The sequence below is a fragment of the Aethalodelphis obliquidens genome, unplaced genomic scaffold, assembly GCF_003676395.1.
Source record: "Aethalodelphis obliquidens isolate GAN/ISIS:26980383/991018 unplaced genomic scaffold, ASM367639v1 scaffold34, whole genome shotgun sequence".
Lineage (NCBI taxonomy): Eukaryota > Metazoa > Chordata > Mammalia > Artiodactyla > Delphinidae > Aethalodelphis > Aethalodelphis obliquidens.
In genome coordinates this window covers 11,819,210-11,838,618 of record NW_020837978.1, presented here as the reverse complement: position 1 = coordinate 11,838,618, position 19,409 = coordinate 11,819,210, and the positions used below count along the sequence as shown (strand labels likewise).

General features: G+C 53.9%; 1 protein-coding gene across 9 annotated transcripts in view; it reads right to left on the bottom strand.

The window, feature by feature from the left end:
- The window catches only part of JARID2 (jumonji and AT-rich interaction domain containing 2), a 243,175-nt gene that overhangs the window by 18,093 nt on the left and 205,673 nt on the right, over positions 1–19,409 (bottom strand). For 8 of the 9 annotated variants that reach the window (XM_027128412.1, XM_027128411.1, XM_027128413.1 and 5 more), the window contains 3 exons: positions 12,842–13,074; positions 4,981–6,013; positions 1,151–1,650 (listed from right to left, as the gene is read on the bottom strand). In XM_027128412.1, coding sequence (XP_026984213.1) covers positions 1,151–1,650; positions 4,981–6,013; positions 12,842–13,074 — 1,766 coding nt within the window. Of the gene's footprint in view, positions 1–1,150; positions 1,651–4,980; positions 6,014–6,529; positions 7,870–12,841; positions 13,075–19,409 lie in introns of those variants that run through there. The other variant, XM_027128416.1, reaches the window with a different exon arrangement.

The following is a 19,409-nucleotide window of genomic DNA, read 5'->3' as shown; positions in this document are numbered from 1 at the left end:
TGCCTTTACTCTTTAGCTCTGTAAGTAGCGTTCTAACTAAAAGACTGCTGCGCAAGTCCAAACCTCTCCTGACGTGCCGTTCGTTACACAATAAAATTCCAGCTGCTACAAGGAACCTGATTTTGTGTCAACTGAAGCAAGGTGCCTGTCATGAAGGCGATGACACCCAGCACAGCACAGCCACTGCCCCCAGATGCTGAGGGGGCTCAGAACCTGCAGCCTCGAGCTCCCGGCCCCTCTGCGCACAGAGGTGCCATGGAGCTCTGTCACGGCCACCAGACCGCGGCCACAGCTGCGGAGACCCGACCCTGGCTGGGTCCGGTGACAGGAAAAGCTCTAGGCAAGCAGGCATCTCTCTCCAGAAAGGAGGGCAGGACTCAAGCCTAGGAGAGAATGAGAAGCGAGGCAGAGGGTGGCCAGAGGTGGGACCTCGGAGCGGGGACTCAAAGGGAAGAGGCCAAACTCAGGGCAGAACCGCAGGTGCCCGACGCGTCTCCAGACCAGGCTCGTGCGGCGGGAGCGTGACCACCAAGGCCTCCACGGGGCCCACCCCACCCCGGAGCCTACGGAGCAGATCGCTGCCGGAGCGGTGCAGGGGCAGTGCCCAGTCTGTGCCCCCTCCCAGCCCGGGTCCCCACCGCCCTGCAGACACAGAGCCAGGACGCCACCGCGCTCCCCAGAGGGCGCCTCCTCGGAATGGCTGGGCGGTTACGGGATGCGGCAGAAGCAGGGAGCCTCCCCGGGAGACCCGTGATGGCGGACAGAAAGGAGCCGGCAGAGCCGAGCTGGGCAGGCTGGGTGGCAGTGGGGGCGTGTCCGTCAGGAGCTACAGAGGGCCTGGCCCCGACGGGCAGCCACTCCAGGATGAGGGGGTGTGGCTCCCAGGCTGCACCCCTGGCACATGGGCACACATGTGCGCACACAAACCCATTTAATGGACAGGAAGCCCAAGGCCACGCGGGCAAGCGACTCCCCTGGCTGGGCGCCCAGTAACCTCGACCGGACACCCAGCCCCCTGCAGACTGCAGGCGCCTCTCTGTGAGAAACGGAGCCAGAGCCGACTGCCGGGTCTCGGGAGCCTGATGCAGCGGACCCCGGGCCCGCATGTGCTCCCGAGGCCCCACGCCCAGGCCCCGCCCGGGGGCCCTACCTTGTATATGCACTTGTGGAAGTCGCTGAGGATGCCTCTGTCGTCCTCCTCCTTCACCACCTCCTTTTCCTGAGCAAAGAGTCGCCGCCGCCCCGTCTTGAGCTGCGCGGGGCCCACCTCCTTCAGCTTGCTGCGGAAGCCGTTCCTGTGGGCCACGCCGTTAATGAGCCCGTTCTTGGGCTCGAAGCGGGGCAGTGGGTGGAAGCGGTTGTAGTCCTGCTCCGTGTGGCCCTCCAGGGGCCCCTTGCGCCTCTCCAGGCTCTCCTTCTCCATCAGCACCTCCTTCTCCAGGCGCCGGTGCTCCTCGGGGGACAGGGAGTCATAGGAGAGCAGGTACTGGCAGTAGGCCTCCTGCAGCTTGGCCAGCCGGTCCTGGGCGGTTTTGGGGATGCGCAGCATGTCTGCTAGTTTGTTCCATTTTTTGAGGTCAGTCACTTGCTGCATGCCGCCCATCTCGTTAATCAGCCGGAAAAAGCAGGCCAGGTCGAGCTCACAGCCTCCTGGGACAGTGAGGGAGGAAAACACAGGGACAGTCAGTGAAAAGGCCCATCAACAAGACCATCCTCCATCACCCAAGAGTCCATGGGTGCCCCGTGCCAGAGATGCCGCCAGGCCCTGGGGTCAGAGCAGCAAACAGAACAATGTAGTCTACAGGGAGACGGGGTTTAGACCATCTTGGGCACTAGGACGATAAACAGAGCAGGACAGGCTGAGAGGCGGCCGTCTTAGGAGGGTGGTCAGGGCAGGGAGCCCCGAGGAGAGGACACTTAGGCAGAGGGCTGAATGGAAGGAGAGACGGCAGAGCAGATCCGCGAGGAGGACGAGTCCAGCGTCCCCTGGAGCAGGGGCAGGGTGCACACGTCTCACACCCCAGGAGGCAGGGTGATGGAACAGGGCATCCCGGCTGGGGCTGGCAAGGCTTGGGTAGACAGCCCCACCCAGCCATACCCACGAGCCAGCGTCACCCGGAACAGCTGCGATGTCGGAAAGTGTACACACGCAGCACGTGTTGTCACTCCCAACCCCCCCACACCCCCAGAGCACACGCACACGCACACGCACACACACACAGTAACTTATTTTCAACCCCCTCCCCCAGGATTTCCGGGCAGCAGGCAGCACCCACCTCGGGGCAGGCGGTGGTCTGTCCCTCAGCTCCTCCCATCACCACTCACACAGAGGGCTGCTTATCCCAGGTGTATGGGCTCGTTTTCACTACGCCCCTTGATCACACTGTACAAAGCATGTCAAAACTCAGATGTGTCTGAATGCCCGCCAAGTGACTCTCTCAGTGGGACCTGGAAAATCAACCTCCCTTTGGCTAATAAACGGGGAAGAAAATCTTCCAGAATAACCATCCACTGGCTGTTAGGAGGTAAATACTCCACAAAACGGTAGGTGAGCAAAGTAAACATTGAGAACATTTAGCTCTTTAAAGGATGGGGATACGTTTATGTATGACAAATGAACGGAAGAGCAGCGGGACTCCTGAGAGCAGCACGTGCACGCTGGCGGCCGGGCAACTCAGGGCTGCCTCAGCCAGGGAAGGGCGAGCGGCAGCCCGAGTCCATCTACTGTGCTGGTGGGACGCTGGCGCTGGTTGTGGTCAGTGCAGTGGGGGCCACGTCGAGGAGGAAACTTGCCCCAACCCTGGCCGGGAGGGGCCTAAAGCCCAAGATTCCAAGATGCACTCCAGGCCCTGCTCTCAATTGGGGCATCTCCTGGGGCTGCCCGCACACCACCCGGACTTGCCGAGATGAAGAGGGATGGGAGTTACCCCAAGGGGCTCAGACCACAGGCTGACCAGAAGGGAGGCAATCACTGTTATTCAACAGCACGGAGAAAACTGACCCAGTACGTGCAAATCCATTATTTCACTCCTCACCTGCTATCATCAACCCGTTCTCAGGACCACGAGGATGCTACGTGACAAAGTGCCGCCTTCCCAGAGAAGGAGCAGCTGCTCTGTGGATTCTGGGAAATTCCTTCAAAACTACCAAGTCTCGGGCTTCCCTGGTGGTGCAGTGGTTGGCAGTCCGCCTGCTGATGCAGGGGACACGGGTTCGTGCCCCGGTCCAGGAAGATCCCACATGCCACGGAGCAGCTGGGCCCGTGAGCCACGGCTGCTAAGCCTGCGCATCCGGAGCCTGTGCTCCGCAACAGGAGAGGCCACAACAGTGAGAGGCCCGCGTACCACACACACACACACACAAAACTCCCAAGTCTCTCACACTGCAAGGAGACTGAGCTCAGAGCCACAGCCCGAGGCCTCTGCGGGTAACGGTCCAGCTCAGCTCCTCTTCTGGAAGCTGACGACACTTTACAGCTGGGGTAACAGCAACGGGTGTGAACACACACACCACAGTGTCAGGTCCTCGCGGCTTCTGGTGCCACGGGAGTCAAGGTTAAGGAAACCCACTCTGAACGGAAGATCGCTCTCTGCCCTCATGACGTCACCTGAGCACACCACCTGTCCCCAGAAGACCTGCCGTCCCCCCCTCCCCCGGGCAGGCTGGGGGACCCGAGACGTCCCACTGCAGCCCCGACTTGGTGAGGCTCTTGGTCACCCTCGCAGCCAACGCCAAGCTCCCGAGAGGCTGGCACCTCCTCAGCCTGTTCCCACAGCCCTGTGTCACCTTCGACCACATCCCGACAGTGGACCACAAACCAAGAATTCTTTCAATTTAAGTGATTCTCACCTGCTGAGAGCAATAACGAAACCTCCATCTCACAAGGAACCCTATCCTACTGCCAACTCTTGACACCTAAATGACCGATAATATCTCCTCTGCTCCCTGCCTTTAAAAAGTTGTCCTCTCCAACTGGAGGAAGGACATGCCCTGTTCCTGTCGAGGGTCTAGAGCCAGAAGGGAAGCACGTGACTCACCTGGCAGACCCAAAAGGAACCCCACTCCACAGAACCGCTCATCCCTGACAGAGTGCGTTAATCCTGGAGGCTCAATAAGGGGAGAGGAAGAGGGAAATGCGTTTTCCAAGAGCCATCCGTGGGCTCTGCCTGGGGGCCAAGTGTCTTCACAATAGCTGGGTGTATGTTCACAAAAGCAGTCACCAAGGAGAGCTCTGCTTCAGTGACAGCCAGAGCTGTGCCTGCTCTCAGAAGTGTTCCCGGACCTGTGGGCTCCACGAGGGCCCAGTCATCACCAGAAAAACTGAGATGCAAGGACAGATAAGCAGACAGAGATAAATGGGCTGAAATGTACCCCACCCACAAAGAGTCATATGTTGAAGTCCTAACCTCGGGGCTGCAGAGTGTGACCGTATTTAGAGACAGGGTCTTTAAAGGGGTAATTAAAGTAAAATGAGGTCACCATGATGGGTCCTAACCCAATATGACTGGTGTTCTCATAGCAAGAGGAAGGGACCTCAAGAACGTGCACACACACCAAAGACCACGTGAGGACACAGGAGAAGGCGGCCGTCCACGAGCCAAGGGGAGAGGCCTCAGGAGAAACCAACCCGGCCAACACCTTGCTTTCAGATTTCCAGCCTCCAGACTGTGAAATAACTTCCTGTAGGTCAAGCCTCCCAGCCTGCAGAACTCAGGTAAGGCAGCCCCCAGCAGACAAATGCATGGGGGCAGCGTTCCTGCCCCTCTCGCCGGACACTACTCTGGCCTCAGCAAGGCGGCCCGCAGCTCAGGGCAGCAGGGGTTGCCGAGTGTGAGAGCGGGGGTCACAGGACCAGCCCTCCTCCTGTCCTGAGCACCCCGCACCTGCAGAAAGGGGGGCCTCAGACTCCTCCCGGGCCAAGAAGGGCCTGGAGAAGCTTAAGCTGGGGCAGACACCATGGGATGGGGCGGGGGGCCTTACCTATGAGTGGGAGCTCGTCCATGGTGATGCCCTGAGATCTGAGGTGCTTCTTGATGCAGGCCAGCCGCTGCACGTTGGGGCCCCAGCGCCGACCCAGCTTGTGGATGTGCTGGATCTGCGTGACGAAGCGCATCTCGTCGTTGAGCTTGCACTCGGGCCGCCAGTCCGGGGGCGGGATCACCCTGCACATGCCGTACTTCTCCACCTGAGGGCGCACCGACTCGATGTAGACGAGCGGGTCGTGGAACTCCTTGGCCGACGGCCGCAAGACGGGGATCTCGTCCATGGCCGCCCACCCGGCCCTGCCGGCCCCCTTCTCGGCCTTGGCCGTCGCCTCGTGCGGCCGGGGCAGGGGCTCCGATTGCGAGGTAGAACGATTTTCACAGGGGGCGCCGTCCGGCTTGCCGTGTGCTTGTCTGCCCGGCGGGCCCTTGCCGGCCGACACCCGCTTCGGCCGGTTCCTCTCCAGGCTCCGCTCGGGCACCTCCTTCTTCCCGTGGCCGCCAGGCGGCACCTTCTCCGCGGGGGCCGGGGCCGCCTTCCTGCCGGGACCCTCCGCAGCACCCGCCTCCCCCTTCATCTTCTTGGGGGGCGACTGCGGCTTGTCGCCCGGGGGCGCCTCTTCCAGCCTCCGCTTGGAGTTCCGCAGACCCTCCCTCAGCTGCCGCCCCCCGCCCTCCTTAGTGCATGACTTTGGGTTCAACCTGCCACTGACCTTGAGGCCATTGACGGTGTGCCCGGTGGACTTGGACGCCCCCCCGAGGGATAGCACCTGTTTTCGGGTTTTTGCATTGCTACTTTCAGTTTTCCCTGAGATTGTGTGGTTGACAGCTGAACTGGGCTTGTGGTGATTAGGTTTGGTTTCCTTGACCAGTTCCCTCTTGGCTTTGGTGTATGTGACAGTCCCCTTCGTCACCGTTGCAGTGTACTTCACAGTTTTGGACGGTGAAGGTCTGACTTCGCGCATCTTTTTGGCACTGGCTGCACTGGTACCCAGAGATGACATTCGAGTGACTCCGCCGACCTTAGAAACCTGGGAGGAGCAGAGGGGGAGAAGGGGAGTTAGCACCTGTCAGCAGGGACCGCCCCACGCCCGGACTCAGCAGCCGGCGCCCGCTTCTGGGAGGCAAGGCAGGCAAAACACACAGCCCCGAAGCCAGCTCTGAGATACTCGGTCTCAGGATCTCCGCAGGACTAGGGGCCCATCCTTCCGCGCAAAAACACTCAGCCAACCTGGGTGCTGCCCAGGGGGTCTCCTGGGTGTGCTGTAAGATGCACGTTTGCCGTTTGAAACTAGATGTTTCCCAGTGAGGACCCTCCACGTGCCTGCCAATCACCTGCCACAAGTTAATAACAACACCCGACAGCAAGGTCTTGCTGGTAAGGGGGCAGACACACAGACACACGCCTGTGCCAAGAAAAGACGTGGCTGCAGTTCTTCCTGTGCTCCCACAGCAGCGTGATCTGCCCGCAGAATTTTACAATCCATGCTCAGTGAGTAAAAAACAAAACAAAAATGCCATGGAAACAAAGGAATAAGAGCGCTCACGTGGCTCAGGTGCTGGTCCCGCGCCACGCCCAGAGGTGTAGCCGTCAGCCGTGGGCGTCAGCCAATCAGTCACCGTGAGACGGGCCCCAGGGCACCTCACTGGATGCACCTCGCCTCTCTGATGAAGCAAAACAGGCTCGACCCCTTCTGCACAGACGGCTCCCATTTCCCGCCCCTACAAGCGTCCACATTCGGTCCTACGGGAATTTGGTGACCAATCAGCCTCTCTTCACAGCCATCTTACAGCTTGGACACCACAGTAATCTTGTGACACACAAAGGTCACCCTCATGTATAAAAAGAAGCCAGCGAGTGACAAGGGTGGACACCAGAAAAGCACTGATTTCCAAAGGATGACAACGGGCCCAGCGCAGGAGCTGATGCTGCGCTGCTCCGGTGCAGACACCACGTCACAGCTCTGCCTCTCAGTGGCCTCTGACATGTCATTTACCATCCTGGGCATCGAGTTTTCACATGCAACCAGGGATGCCAGGGTTACCTGAGCAACACCACCTCCCCAAAAGGCAGACTAAACATTATACACGCTCACCAGGAAACAGAGCAGAAACAACAGCTGCCTTTTCTCACCAATGGGCCCAGAGAAGAAGGTGACCAAGAGGAGGACCTGGGCTCCCCAGCTGGGGAAGCCACGTGGCACCTAAAGCGTTCAGGCCTGTCCTGTCCACGCCCGACGCACCCACCCCGGGACCAGGTCCTGGAGGGGGGCCCGAGTCTCAACGACCTCTGCACTAGGCCCAGGCCCAGCCCAGGTCGCTGGGCCCCATCCCCAGAGTCTCCCATCCAGTAGGTCTGGGATGCAGCCCGAGAATCTGCATTTCTAATGAGGTTCAGGTGATGCTGAGCCTCACCCAAGGACCTACTCTGGGAGCCACGGCAGCAGACTACTAACAGAAGGTTATGAAAACAGAGAAAGGAGAGAAGCCCCCGGACCTGTGTTTCTTCACTCGCCAATTACACGCGGTCCAATGAAAGCCATGAATTCTTGGTGTGAGATTGTGTTCCATGAGCCAAACCCGGGGCGTTTGGTAACCAGGTTTCTGGGGAGCCAGCCTCGACTTCTGGGCTCAGTGAGGTCCCAGACCCCACTGGGGAGGGAGAGGCCAAAGAGAAGGCCCAGGAACTACGGCCTGGATGCACCCTGCCGGCCACTTGAGAATGAAGCAGGACTCAGAATGAGCAGGTGGTCTAGAATACGTAACAGGAAATTTTAAAACAAAACCAGAACAGAACTAGCAGCTTGGCAACAATAAATTAAAAACAAATTTATAAAACCAGGGGCAGGGGCAAAGACAAAATTTCCATGATAAGTACCACTAATTTGGAATAGGATGTACAGTGAGGAATGCAAATATCCATTGACTAAAAACAAAACAAACCATTTAGAAAAACTAAAGGAAACAGTAAAACCCTGCAGAGGCTCACAGAAAGAGTTTTCCATCAGCAAGATGCTCAGGGATCTGCATCTTCAGAGAAGACACCCCTCGAAGCCCTCATTCTGTGGGGGCTGCTCCGACTCTCACCCAACTTACACATAAGCAGACGCAGGGCACCGTTAATCCCTTCTTGAAGATAAGGATCGCCAGCAGAAACGGCAACCACTGCACAGTGGACACCACCAACCAGCTCCTGCCGGCAGAGCCCACCGCCAGCCGTCATGTCTTGCTGAGGTTTAGGTTCAGTGCCTCCCAAACCCGGGAGCCCAGAGAACCCCTGGGGAGCTTGAAAATAATGCTGATTCCAGTCTAAAGCCCTCCCCCATCCAGATTCTGACCTAACCGGTGAGGATGGAGAAAGGGGCTCAGTGTGTGCAAGTCCCCGACAGCTCTGCGCTCCCCCGACACGGCTGTGCACCTGCAGGAGGCCGGGAAGCCAGGCTTCCACTCTCCCAGATTCTACCTGGAGGAACGGCGCAGGGCCCCGAGTCAATCCAGTCCGGCTTCTCGGGGCCACCTGATCTCCTGCCTCACTGTCGTACAGGAAATTCCAAATTTTCACATGGTGGAATTCTGCATAACTATTTCACCATCTTCAATGGCAAAAAGATCGTCTTCTTATTTACCTATTTCTATAAACACAGACGCCTAGTCATTGGCCTGTGCTTGCCTCCAGGGTCCAATGAGTAATTGGTACCAAGGAGACACAGCTATGGACCGAGGCACTGTCTCACCTTCACACTGGGCGTCTCCCCAGCCACCGCTCTATTCCACCATGGAATAGAGCCCAACACTGTTTCACCTCAACACGCGCCCAGGTCACCTGGCCAGCCCACCACACGGGCCTGCTCTCAACTCTACACATCTGGAGGAAGTGCTGACACGGGGAGAGGGGTCACTGTAATTCACTGGAGAATCAACACGCAGGAGGCGGGAGGCGGGAGGCGGGAGGCAGGAGGCAGAGCCCTCTGGGGGGCAATAAAGGCCCTTCAGCTGAATAACTTAACGTCTCTTCAAGGTGTTCCTTCTCAGCTCAGGTGTGGGCTTCTGACGTTGCACCCCAAAGCTGTCACCCAGCTCTGCAGGAAGTGGGGTGTCTTGACCCACCACCGCCCACCCGGCACCTGTAGCTCAGGTTACCCCTGTCGCACAGACATGAAGCGGTCCTCAGTTCAACCAGAAAGTCAACTACCAAACTCCCATTTCCCACTAGAGGGAGTCATTGAGTCGAGTGGCTCTGCCCATCCTCTCAGAGCAGCAGCAAAGGTGCCCAAGAGAAACACTATTGGTTGGGGACAGTGTATTTGGACTTTAAAATTCAAATTAAATAGCAAAAGAGCCTAAATGAACAGAGTCCACTGGACAGGCAGCGAGTTACGGACAGGGAAGGCAGGCCTGCTGGTGTGGCGGGCACCTGGAAGTTAGTGAGCAGAGGCACACGGCTGACGCAGCCCTGCTCTCCGAAAGGAACACCTGGTCCTGGTCGGAGCCCCGAACCTTCCCAAAGCACCTGCCCCCTCCCCTCTGCAGGCCACCTGACCCAGTCACAAGCACCACGTGACAGAGGCGCAGTTCAAACTCCCCGCAAGACCTGATGAAGAGCACGGTCAGACCTTCCACATTCTTCTAGCTGAGGCGAGTCTCTCCATTTCTCTCTGGATGCCCATTTTTCATTTTCCAGAAGGTTAAAGAATACGCCTCACTCTTCGGTCTGAACAGCTCGGCCTCCTCTCTCCATCCGACTAGACCAAGACTTTTTCCAGCTGCCATACATTTGAGTGTGAAAACCTCTCCTCAAAGGTGCCACAGCCCAGCAGACCCTCCGCCGGGTGTGTCTGCCCTGCCACACAAGCTGGTGGTTTTCTCCCTCACGTTACGGCTCAGCCTCAGCGCAACAGATGAGAATAGGAGGTGTGCCAGCCGGGGGCAGCCTCACCACCCACGTCTTCCACATCCTGGCTTACCAACCACACACAGTTGTCTGCAAAAGCCTCTTCACGACACGCTTGGAAAACATCTCCACACCCTCTCTAGGTGTAAGAATGGTTGTTTCTCCATCCTCAATTTGTTATTTTTACTGCACATTACGTATGTACTGTTCTAAGGAAGCACTCGACACCTACCACACATCCAAATCATCACCCAGGGCAGTTGCAGGGCTGCTACCCATGTGTGGGTGTCACCTGGCACACCTGGAGCCTTTGGGAGAATAAAAGCTGGAGGATTAGGGAGGCCCCTCACACTGAGTTCTCATGCTCTGAGTCTCAAAGGCCGGGGCTTTTATGAAGCTGAGCACCCCACCCAGCACCGTGAGAGGCAAGGTCCCAGCAAGAAGAGTGAGCTCTCGGTGCACTGGGGCCAGCAGGGCATGGTCACTTCTCAGCAGCACCCCTACATAGGGCATCCCTCCACCCTGGCAGCTGTACTTCGTACAATCACTGATCTTTTCTTTCAGGCCGACAGAAAAAAATTAATCATATCTGACATTACAGATCCGAGTATTCTCTGGGCCTCCCATCTTTTATGCAGTTGAAAAGATGAAAGGTCAGATTCTAATCACTTGCATCAGGCCATTACAAAGGAATCTACAATGGGCTTCTATTGGTCTTTTTTCTTAGAGTACTTAACTAATGGGATTTGATGGTATCAAAATTATCCTTTCATTTCTCACAATGTCCCTGGGAGAAGGGTTGGCATCATTGGCTCCAAATGAACAATAAGGCTCAGGAAGGTTAACTATTACAGCTTAAGTCTCGGGTGAAGGTCGTGGTCAGAGCCCAACTAGACCTGGGAGTCCTGGGTCATCCCACCCGGCTGGATTAGACAGGGGAGGGAGGGCAGGCAGGAGGGGGTGGGATGGGGATGGTTACACCCCACCTGCAAGACCTGAACCCAGAAAGCCAGCCAGGCTCCTACAGTCACTCAGATGACAGTCTGCCCTGCCACCCAGGTCTCCCCTCCATCTTCTTCACTGCGTGTAAAAGGGGCCGCGTGAGCCTGCTGTGGGTCAAGGGGATGGGCCCATCCCAGGGAAGGGGTACCTCTACTCCCCTCAACTCTCACCTCTAACTGCGAGAACTCCTCTTGTTCAGTTACAAAGGGAAATCCTGAACTGAGGGGCAAGCGCTGGGGGCTGAGGATGAGCTTGGACCGACTGAGATAGGGGTTTACTCAATCCAGCCTCACGTGTAAAAGAGAGAGAGAGAGAGATTATGGTTCTATGTGAATAAAGTCACACATTCATTCCTCACTGAGATTCCTGCTCCACAGATGGATCCCCTCCCTCTCTAGACCCCCTTCTGAATTGTTCTCTTTCATAAGCAAAGATCTGGAGGAAAGTTCTGCACAAAGGCCTGTCCGGCCAACAGCTTTGGAAATGGAATGGGGACTCAAGACACCAAAGGAATGCTGCCTCCTGTACTTTATGTCCTGAAAACCGGGTACCCAGCTCAGGGGCGGCCAATTCCACAATCACGCTCAGGTGCTCTTGTGAGGAAAACCGTGAGGTTTGTGTTTCAGGAACAGTGGGCAACGTTTAAAATATGCAAAAACCACCTGTTTAATCTCAAGATGACACTTCAGAAGCACTAAGTGGCAACCTGAGGACCGTAGAAACATTAAACAGGAGGATTCTTGCCTCGTCCACTCCAGCTGGAGGACTGAGTGATATTTGAAAGCTAAAGGTTAAGACTAATACTACGTGTGCATACACACAATCCTATGGATGTGCATGCATACAGCTACATATTCAGAGACAATGGTCCCCAACATCATCAAGAATGAGAAAGACCATGGAGAAAGAGCAATTCAACAGAAGGAATTCCAACCTTCACACCACAATGACCATCTATCTATCTATTAGTTCTCTCCACAATGGTGCGCATCAGGGAATCTCTAGGCCACTCGCGCCTCGCCCAGAATCAATCAATCTTTCCAGATTAGAGTCCTCAGTCTATTCTAAGGAAAGTTTTAACTGTATGTGACAGAATTCCCAGTGTGGAGAGCGCATCTCTGATCCCCATGGCTTACCCACTCTCAGATGGAGTGAGAACAGGAGCAGAGCACGTAACGAAACGCCACTGGACCCGGGTGAGAGCCTCACCGAGCTCCACACCCCCTCCCAGGTGCTGAGAACTCTGTCCAAGGGCAGGGAGAGGCACCCACAAAGGATCTGCATTCTGGATGTGACCCCGAAGTCGGGGCGTTTGGCGGGGGTGGGGGTGGGGGTGGCGCAGAGCGTGTGCAGCCTCCGCTAACCCTGAGGGCGCAGGACGGAGTAAGTGTCCCCCGCGGCTGCACCTGTCTCATCACCGCCTGGAGGCCTATCAGAAGTCCTGCCGCGAGCCACCAACGTGTCCGAGCCACCAACGTGTCCGTCAAGAAGCACAGGGGACACTCCAGGCCATGTGCAGGCCTGTTCCAAGGTAACTTGTGGCTCCCGGCCTCACCTGAGGACTCCTTGCCTCACCTGGTGCCCGGGGCGCTGGGGCAGGGGAGGGGTAACGAAGGAGTGTTCCCTCCCTACCCTTCTAGGGCATCCCAGCAAGCGAGGGTCCACTGCTGGTGGCACTGGGTGCTGGCAGCGCCCTCCAGGGAGGGATGCAAACCCACCAACGGCCCCGCCTAATCCACCCTCATGGTAGGAGAGGCATGTGCACTGGCACCTCTGTGCCCAGGTCACCCCCTCACTTCTGAGCATCCCTTCCTGCCTTCTGAGCTCCGGAAAGATGGATCTCTCAAGGCTACTACTCACATTCCCCCTTCAGTTAACTTGATGAAACGCGGCGGTGGCATCTGGCAGGAAGGCCGGCACCCTCCGGGCCAGACCATGATCCCCTGGCGGCAGGGCTGGGCTTTACCTGTTTCCGTAAGTCCTGAGCCGACCGATGCAGAGGGGGGTGGTGGTGAGCGGGGAGCCCCCTGGCAGAGGAGCCCGCGGAGGGGGCCGCTGGGGGGTGGCTCGTGGAAGCCTGCTCCCTCCGGCCGTCGGCCCGGGGATCACTGTGCTTCTCCTTCGCCGGAGTGGCCTCTTTGCTTTTGTGTTTCTGAACAGGTTCCTTCTCCCGTGATGACCTGCTGGAACCATTGAAAACTGGAAAGTAAGGAGAGAGAAAGAACAAAGTCACTACAGAGGATGCTGCCTGCTGCCAGGTACCCTAAATCCCCCAAAGACAAAAAGAGAAAGAAAAGGAAAACATTCTGGACAAACATCACATCTCACACGCTCTCAAGACCCAACCTCAAGTCAAAACAACCACCACGAAGGACAGGAATAATCCTAAACACAGAGAGACCAAAAAATATAACTTTTTTATAACTTTTTGTTATAAACACATCCTAGGAACTATCTGCTTTGGTTGAAACCACTGAAAAATCCATTTTAAAAAATCCCTACCAAAAAAAAAAAAAAAAAAAAAAATCCCTACAGGGACTTCCCTGGTGGTGCAGTGGTTAAGAATCCACCTGCCAATGCAGGGGACACGGGTTTGAGCCCTGGTCCGGGAAGATCCCACATGCTGCGGAGCAACTAAGCCCGTGTGCCACAACTACTGAGCCTGCGCTCTAGAGCCTGCGAACCACAACTACTGAGCCCGTGCACAGCAACTAATGAGCCCACGCGCCACAACTACTGAAGCCCATGCACCTAGAGCCCATGCTCCGCAACAAGAGAAGCCACCGCAATGAGAAGCCCGTGCACCGCAATGAAGAGTAGCCTCCACTCGCCGCAACTAGAGAAAGCCCGCGCGCAGCAACGAAGACACAACGCAGACAAAAATAAATTAATTAATAGGAAAAAAAAAAAAGAAACCAACAGTCACATTCCACGAACAGGACCACCTCATGTATAAAGATACAGGGGATCCTAAAAAAGAACATATTCTTCAGTTTAAAGTAATGCATTTAAGGCTGCAGATCTGCCGACGGATATGGGTCAGGACACAGCTGCTTCACCTGAGCCCTCAGTGACCAGAGAAGAGGGACAGAGAGGCACAGGCGCTCTGAGCCGGACCCGTTTCTACCCCAGGAGTCACAACACACATACAAGTATTAAGTGTTTGCCGACAGCCCAGGGGCCACGGTCAGGCGAGGAAGTCACAGCCTCTGAACCCAAAGGGACTGGACCTTGTCCTCACGCCCATTTTACAGAGGACGCCAATGGAAGGCGAGTGCCGAGCCCAGGCCCTGCTGCCTCCCAGGCCCACCCTCCTGGTCCCCAGGTTGCGCTCAGTGCTGGTTCCCTGTGTGCCTGCTGCACACCCCCGAACCCGCTTCAGGGAGTTGAGAAGAGAACAGCGATGCTCAGGGTCCTTACAGTAAACTTCATCACGTTGCTGCCCTGAGGTTTCTCCTCGGTTCACAGCCGGGACTCGCACTCCAGGAAAGACCTGGTGGGCCCGGCACTCCTCCACGGCATCTACAGGCCCTTCACATCTGCTTCTCTGGTTCCCGTAGGTCCCCCCACACCCGCATCCCAAACCCCCTGGGCAGGTGGCCTATTTCTCCAGGGAAGGAGGAAGGATGCCCCATGCTTGGCTGCCCGGCCCCACGAGCTCCACGCGGAACAGCCAGGGAAGCCAGTGAGCCCTTGCGGCTGTCATTTTAAAAAGGCTCCTGGGGCTTCCCCGGTGGCGCAGTGGTTGAGAGTCTGCCTGCCGATGCAGGGGACACGGGCTCATGCCCCGGTCCGGGAGTATCCCACATGCTGTGGAGTGGCTGCGCCTGTGAGCCGTGGCCGCTGAGCCTGCGCGTCCGGAGCCTGTTCTCCGTAACGGGAGAGGCCACAGCAGTGAGAGGCCTGCGTACTGCAAAAAAAAAAAAAAAGGCTCCTGGAGTATTTCCTGACAGAAGGAGCCTTAAAAGGTCACTGTGCCCACCCACCCACTGGGTACCTCCACTCCAAGGTTACCCACCCCACAACCAGGCCTTGCAGAATGCCAGGCAGAAGTCACCACAGGACCAGGCAGCTGTAAAGAAAAACTTCCGCCTCCTTTGAGTTGAAACCTCTTCCTGAAGCTTAAAGACTCAGAAGGCAAACCCCCTCTCCCACTGGTCCATCAGACAATAACGTATGTCTTCCAAGGACGCCCTCCCCAGTGCCATCAATGCTTTCTTTGTCCCCCCATTTGTCTAAGTGGCCTTTAAATTACATTTATGCCTTGTAGATTGCAAATATTTTCCTCTTTTTTGCTTTTCCATCTGTTATGTTGCTAAATCCGCTAACCCACTTTTTAAGTTTCTTAGCTTCGAAAGTTCTCCCATGAAGCTGGTCAGAGGTGGGGACTTTCTTACACGCAGCCAGCAGCACCCCGCAAGAAGAAGAAAAAATATCCGAACATATTTTCAGATGGTATGACATTCCTCTAAGTTTCCCCCTAATTGTTTCTGACTCGATCGCTTAGATTTGCTTCTTTAGTGCACCTGTTATTACACCGTATGTGGTGTAACGCACAGATTCACGTTTTCCATATCTGGATGGGCTGTGAGCCCTGATCTCTAAAGCTGCTCGCAGCCCCAGTGATGACACACTCTAAATAGATGTTCAATACGGACGTAAAGACCACGCCACAGCAAAATACGGTATATGATCCCGTGTTGTGCAAGGCTCTGCTGGTTACTTTGTTACAGAAAAACGGAGCGCTTCAAATGGTTGGCATTTATTCTAAGTGTAACTAACTACACGTTGTCAGAATCCATTCATCATACCCAAGCTGGCGCTATCTGCACTCGCCTTCCAGACAAATTAGAAGCAACATCCATAAGAAGTCATACTTCAACGTGATTAAAAATCAAGCCAAGGAACATGAATCTAGGCAATTCTTGACCGTTCACCAATTTTCTCAGGCAGTGAACATAGCTCCTTTATTGAAACAAAGCACAGGAAGTTTCATCTTTTTATTTTTAATCTTAAATACTCCATACTTTCCTGACCTTTGCTACTGCCACCAAGATGAGCAGTGTGCTAATACTAGAATTACTTACTTCTTTGTTTGGTTACAAAAAAAATTTATTCTGGGGGTTGGTTCCCTTTCACAAGCTTGTATGAGTGCCTCAATTCCCAGCCCTACTGCCTGCACCTGGGCAAGCTGTGTAAATCCTCAGTTTTCTCTCTAAGGCTGAGAACCACACACTCCTACGTGGAGAGTGTGCAGTGCCCTGTCTGGGTTCGGCAGGCACTCGGCACTGGGGAGACCTTACTGCTGCTGCCTCTTTAAAGGGACCGTCTCAGGTTATTACATGCAGATTGTGGCCAGAGCTCTTCTTCTGGCCTCCCACCCTCCCCGCAGATGCAGTAGAAGAATGGGCTTCAATACAGCCCAAGGGCAGGCCTAAGCCGACTCACCATAACCTCCTACTCGACCCGGCGGCCTACCACTGCCTCCCAATACCCATTTCATGGGAAAACACAGGCAGTGCCAACGTCCTGGCCAAGCAAGGAAAAATATGATGCTGAAACCACAGCCCTCGTTGTTCTACCAGCTTAACGAGCGACCTGACCCATGGGGGACCCACAGACCCTTTCAGGGGATCCCCTAGGTCAAAAGTACTTTCTTAATTATCCTAAGAGTATTTACCTTTTTTACTGTGTTAACATTTCAGTGATGGTAATGGCTAAAGGTGGATCAGCCATCAGGGTAATGCAAACCAACATGACCATGAAATACCACTTCACATCCCCTAGGACGGCTACGTTCACAAAGATGCATAAAGGCAAGTGTGGGTGAGAATGCAGAGTGGAACCTTCAAACACTGCAGGTGGAAATGTAAAATGGTGCAGCCACTCTAGAAAACCATCTGGAAGTTCCTCAAAATGTGAAACAGAGTCACCATATAACCCAGCAACTCCACTCCCAGGTATGAGCACAAGAGACATGAAAAATATGTCCACATAAAAACATGTATATGAACGTTCAGAGCAGAAATATTAACTATAGTTAATAACTGGGGAAAAAATCCAAAGGTTCATGCACTGGCATTTAGCTAAACAAAATGGGGTGTCATCTATCCATGAAAAGCAATCAGGAACAGATACGTGCTCCAGCATGGACGAATCTTGCAGACATTATGGGACATGAAAGAAGCTAAGGACAGAAGGTCACCTATTATAGGATTCCATTCCTATGAAATGACTAGACCAATACATAAGAGACAGAAAGTATGTTAGTGGTTGCCAGGGGCTGGGGAGGGTTCAGGAAAATGGGAATGACTCCTAATGGGTACAGATTTTTCAGGGTGAAGGCGATGAAGATGTTCTAAAGTTGACTGTGATCATCATTACACAACTCTGTGAATATACTAAAAAGTACAAAATTGTACACTGTGGGTAAATTTTATGATATGTGAATTACATCTCCATAAAACTAAAAACAGAACAAAACCAAAAGAAAACGTCAACAGGTAGCAAAATTCAACACAAATCAATGCAGTGGCACCAAACTAAATGAACAAATATTGGTAATCTTCATCACCATTCACTAGCAGTTAGAAAGAAAACGACAGCTTCACTTTGGAAAGTGATAAAGCAATAGAAATTGTTAACAGTATTAAATCTCAACCCTGGAATACACATACTTTGTGTGACAAAAACGGAACCACAGGACTTCCCTGGTGGCACAGTGGTTAAGAATCTGCCTGCTGATGCAGGGGACACGGGTTCGAGCCCTGGTCTGGGAAGATCCCACATGCCGCGGAGCACCTAAGCCCGTGAGCCACAACTACTGAGCCCACGCACCACAACTACTGAAGCCCGCGTGCCTAGAGCCTGTGCTCCACAGCAAGAGAAGCCACCACAACGAGAAGCCCGTGCACCGCAACGAAGAGTAGCCCCAGCTCACCGCAACTAGAGAAAGCCCGAGTGCAGCAACAAAGACCCAATGCAGCCAAAATAAATAAATAAATAAATAAAATAAATTTACTTTAAAAAAAAAAAGGAACCACACATAAGGCATTTCTCCTGAATACCAGTATGACGACTATTCCTAGGGAAAAGCACTTGTGAGATCAAGTTGTAAGCTAGCTGCTTTTTCACGGAATGCTATTTTTACTTGAAAGAACAACCGATGCAGTTATTTGTCAGCCATTTTCTCAAAAATGAATAAAGTGAGGCTGTCAAGGAAAAAGTAACAATGTTTGCTGCCAACGACAGAATTCACGATTTCAGGCAAAAATTACAATTCTGGAAAACGTGTATCTGCCACCATGAGTTCGACGGCCTCTCAACACTTAAAGACTTTCCCAATGAGTTCAGTGCAGAGGGAAGATTCTTTGAAACAGCGTAACGGAAGGTGCCGATGACTGGTAGGGGTGGATAACCCAGTGAACCATTATTTTCAAACAATCAATACAAGACATTACAAAATTGTGTGTGGGTCAGAGAGCCATTCGAGGGAGAAGGCAAACCAATGGATGTTAATGTAACAGAGCAGGAGAAGCTCACCGATGTGGGTTCAGATGATGGTAACAACTGACCCTGAAGAAACTACCACTGGTTGAGTCTGGGTGTGAAATCAAAGAATAAAATTTTCACAAAGGCTCCTCCCTCTTCCAACCACCTCTTTGTCCGAGACTGATTTTCTTCGTATATGACCGAATGCAGAAGCAGACCTAAGAATCTAGCCATCATCTCCTAGGCCAGACTTCAAGGACATCTGCAAAAATGGAAAATCATGCAACCCTCCTCTCCTGTAACTGTTGGGGTTTGGAATATTGTCCCTTTACATGACAATGTTCTTTGTGTTAACATGTAATGGGGGTTTGTGTTATTTTTAAATAAGTAAATATTTCTAAATTACCTCAGTCTTTAATTTTAATATGGTAAATATCAATAAATACAATCCACAAAATAAAAGCCTCCTGGGGTCCCTCAATAGTTTTTTAAGAGCAGAAATGGGTCTTGAGACCAACAAGCCTGAAACCAGTAGGCTGGATCACCTTTTCCGTGGTTATTAGCTACACCGTGGTTTACTAGAGGGTTTGAGGGCCCCTGTACTTATGCCTAGACCTACAAAGCCCCCAAAAAGCTCAGGCTCTAAAATGAAGCTACTTAAAGTTGAATCCAGATAAATCATTTGCTAACTATCTGACCTTGGACTGGTTTCCTGTCCAAGCCTTAGTTTCCCAGTTAACTACTTATCTCATAGGGTCACTTGGAGGATTCAGTGAGAAGATATTAGTCTAGAAAGGATCTTTGCGGCAGCAGTGGGCAAGCGTTAGCTTGTAAGGATCACCACACCACGACCGGGTCAATGCCACATGGGCATCAGGGCACCAGTGCTCACGGTTTGTCACTCTTTTCTTTTCCAGGTGAACCATGGGGGCGAGGCCAGTTGCTAGAAAGAGACTTCAAGGAGCTTAGTTAAAAGTTGGCACTGTGGTTAGCCAGCAACATCTTTCTGAGATCCGGGGGCGGGAGGACAGAGCCTTCACTGT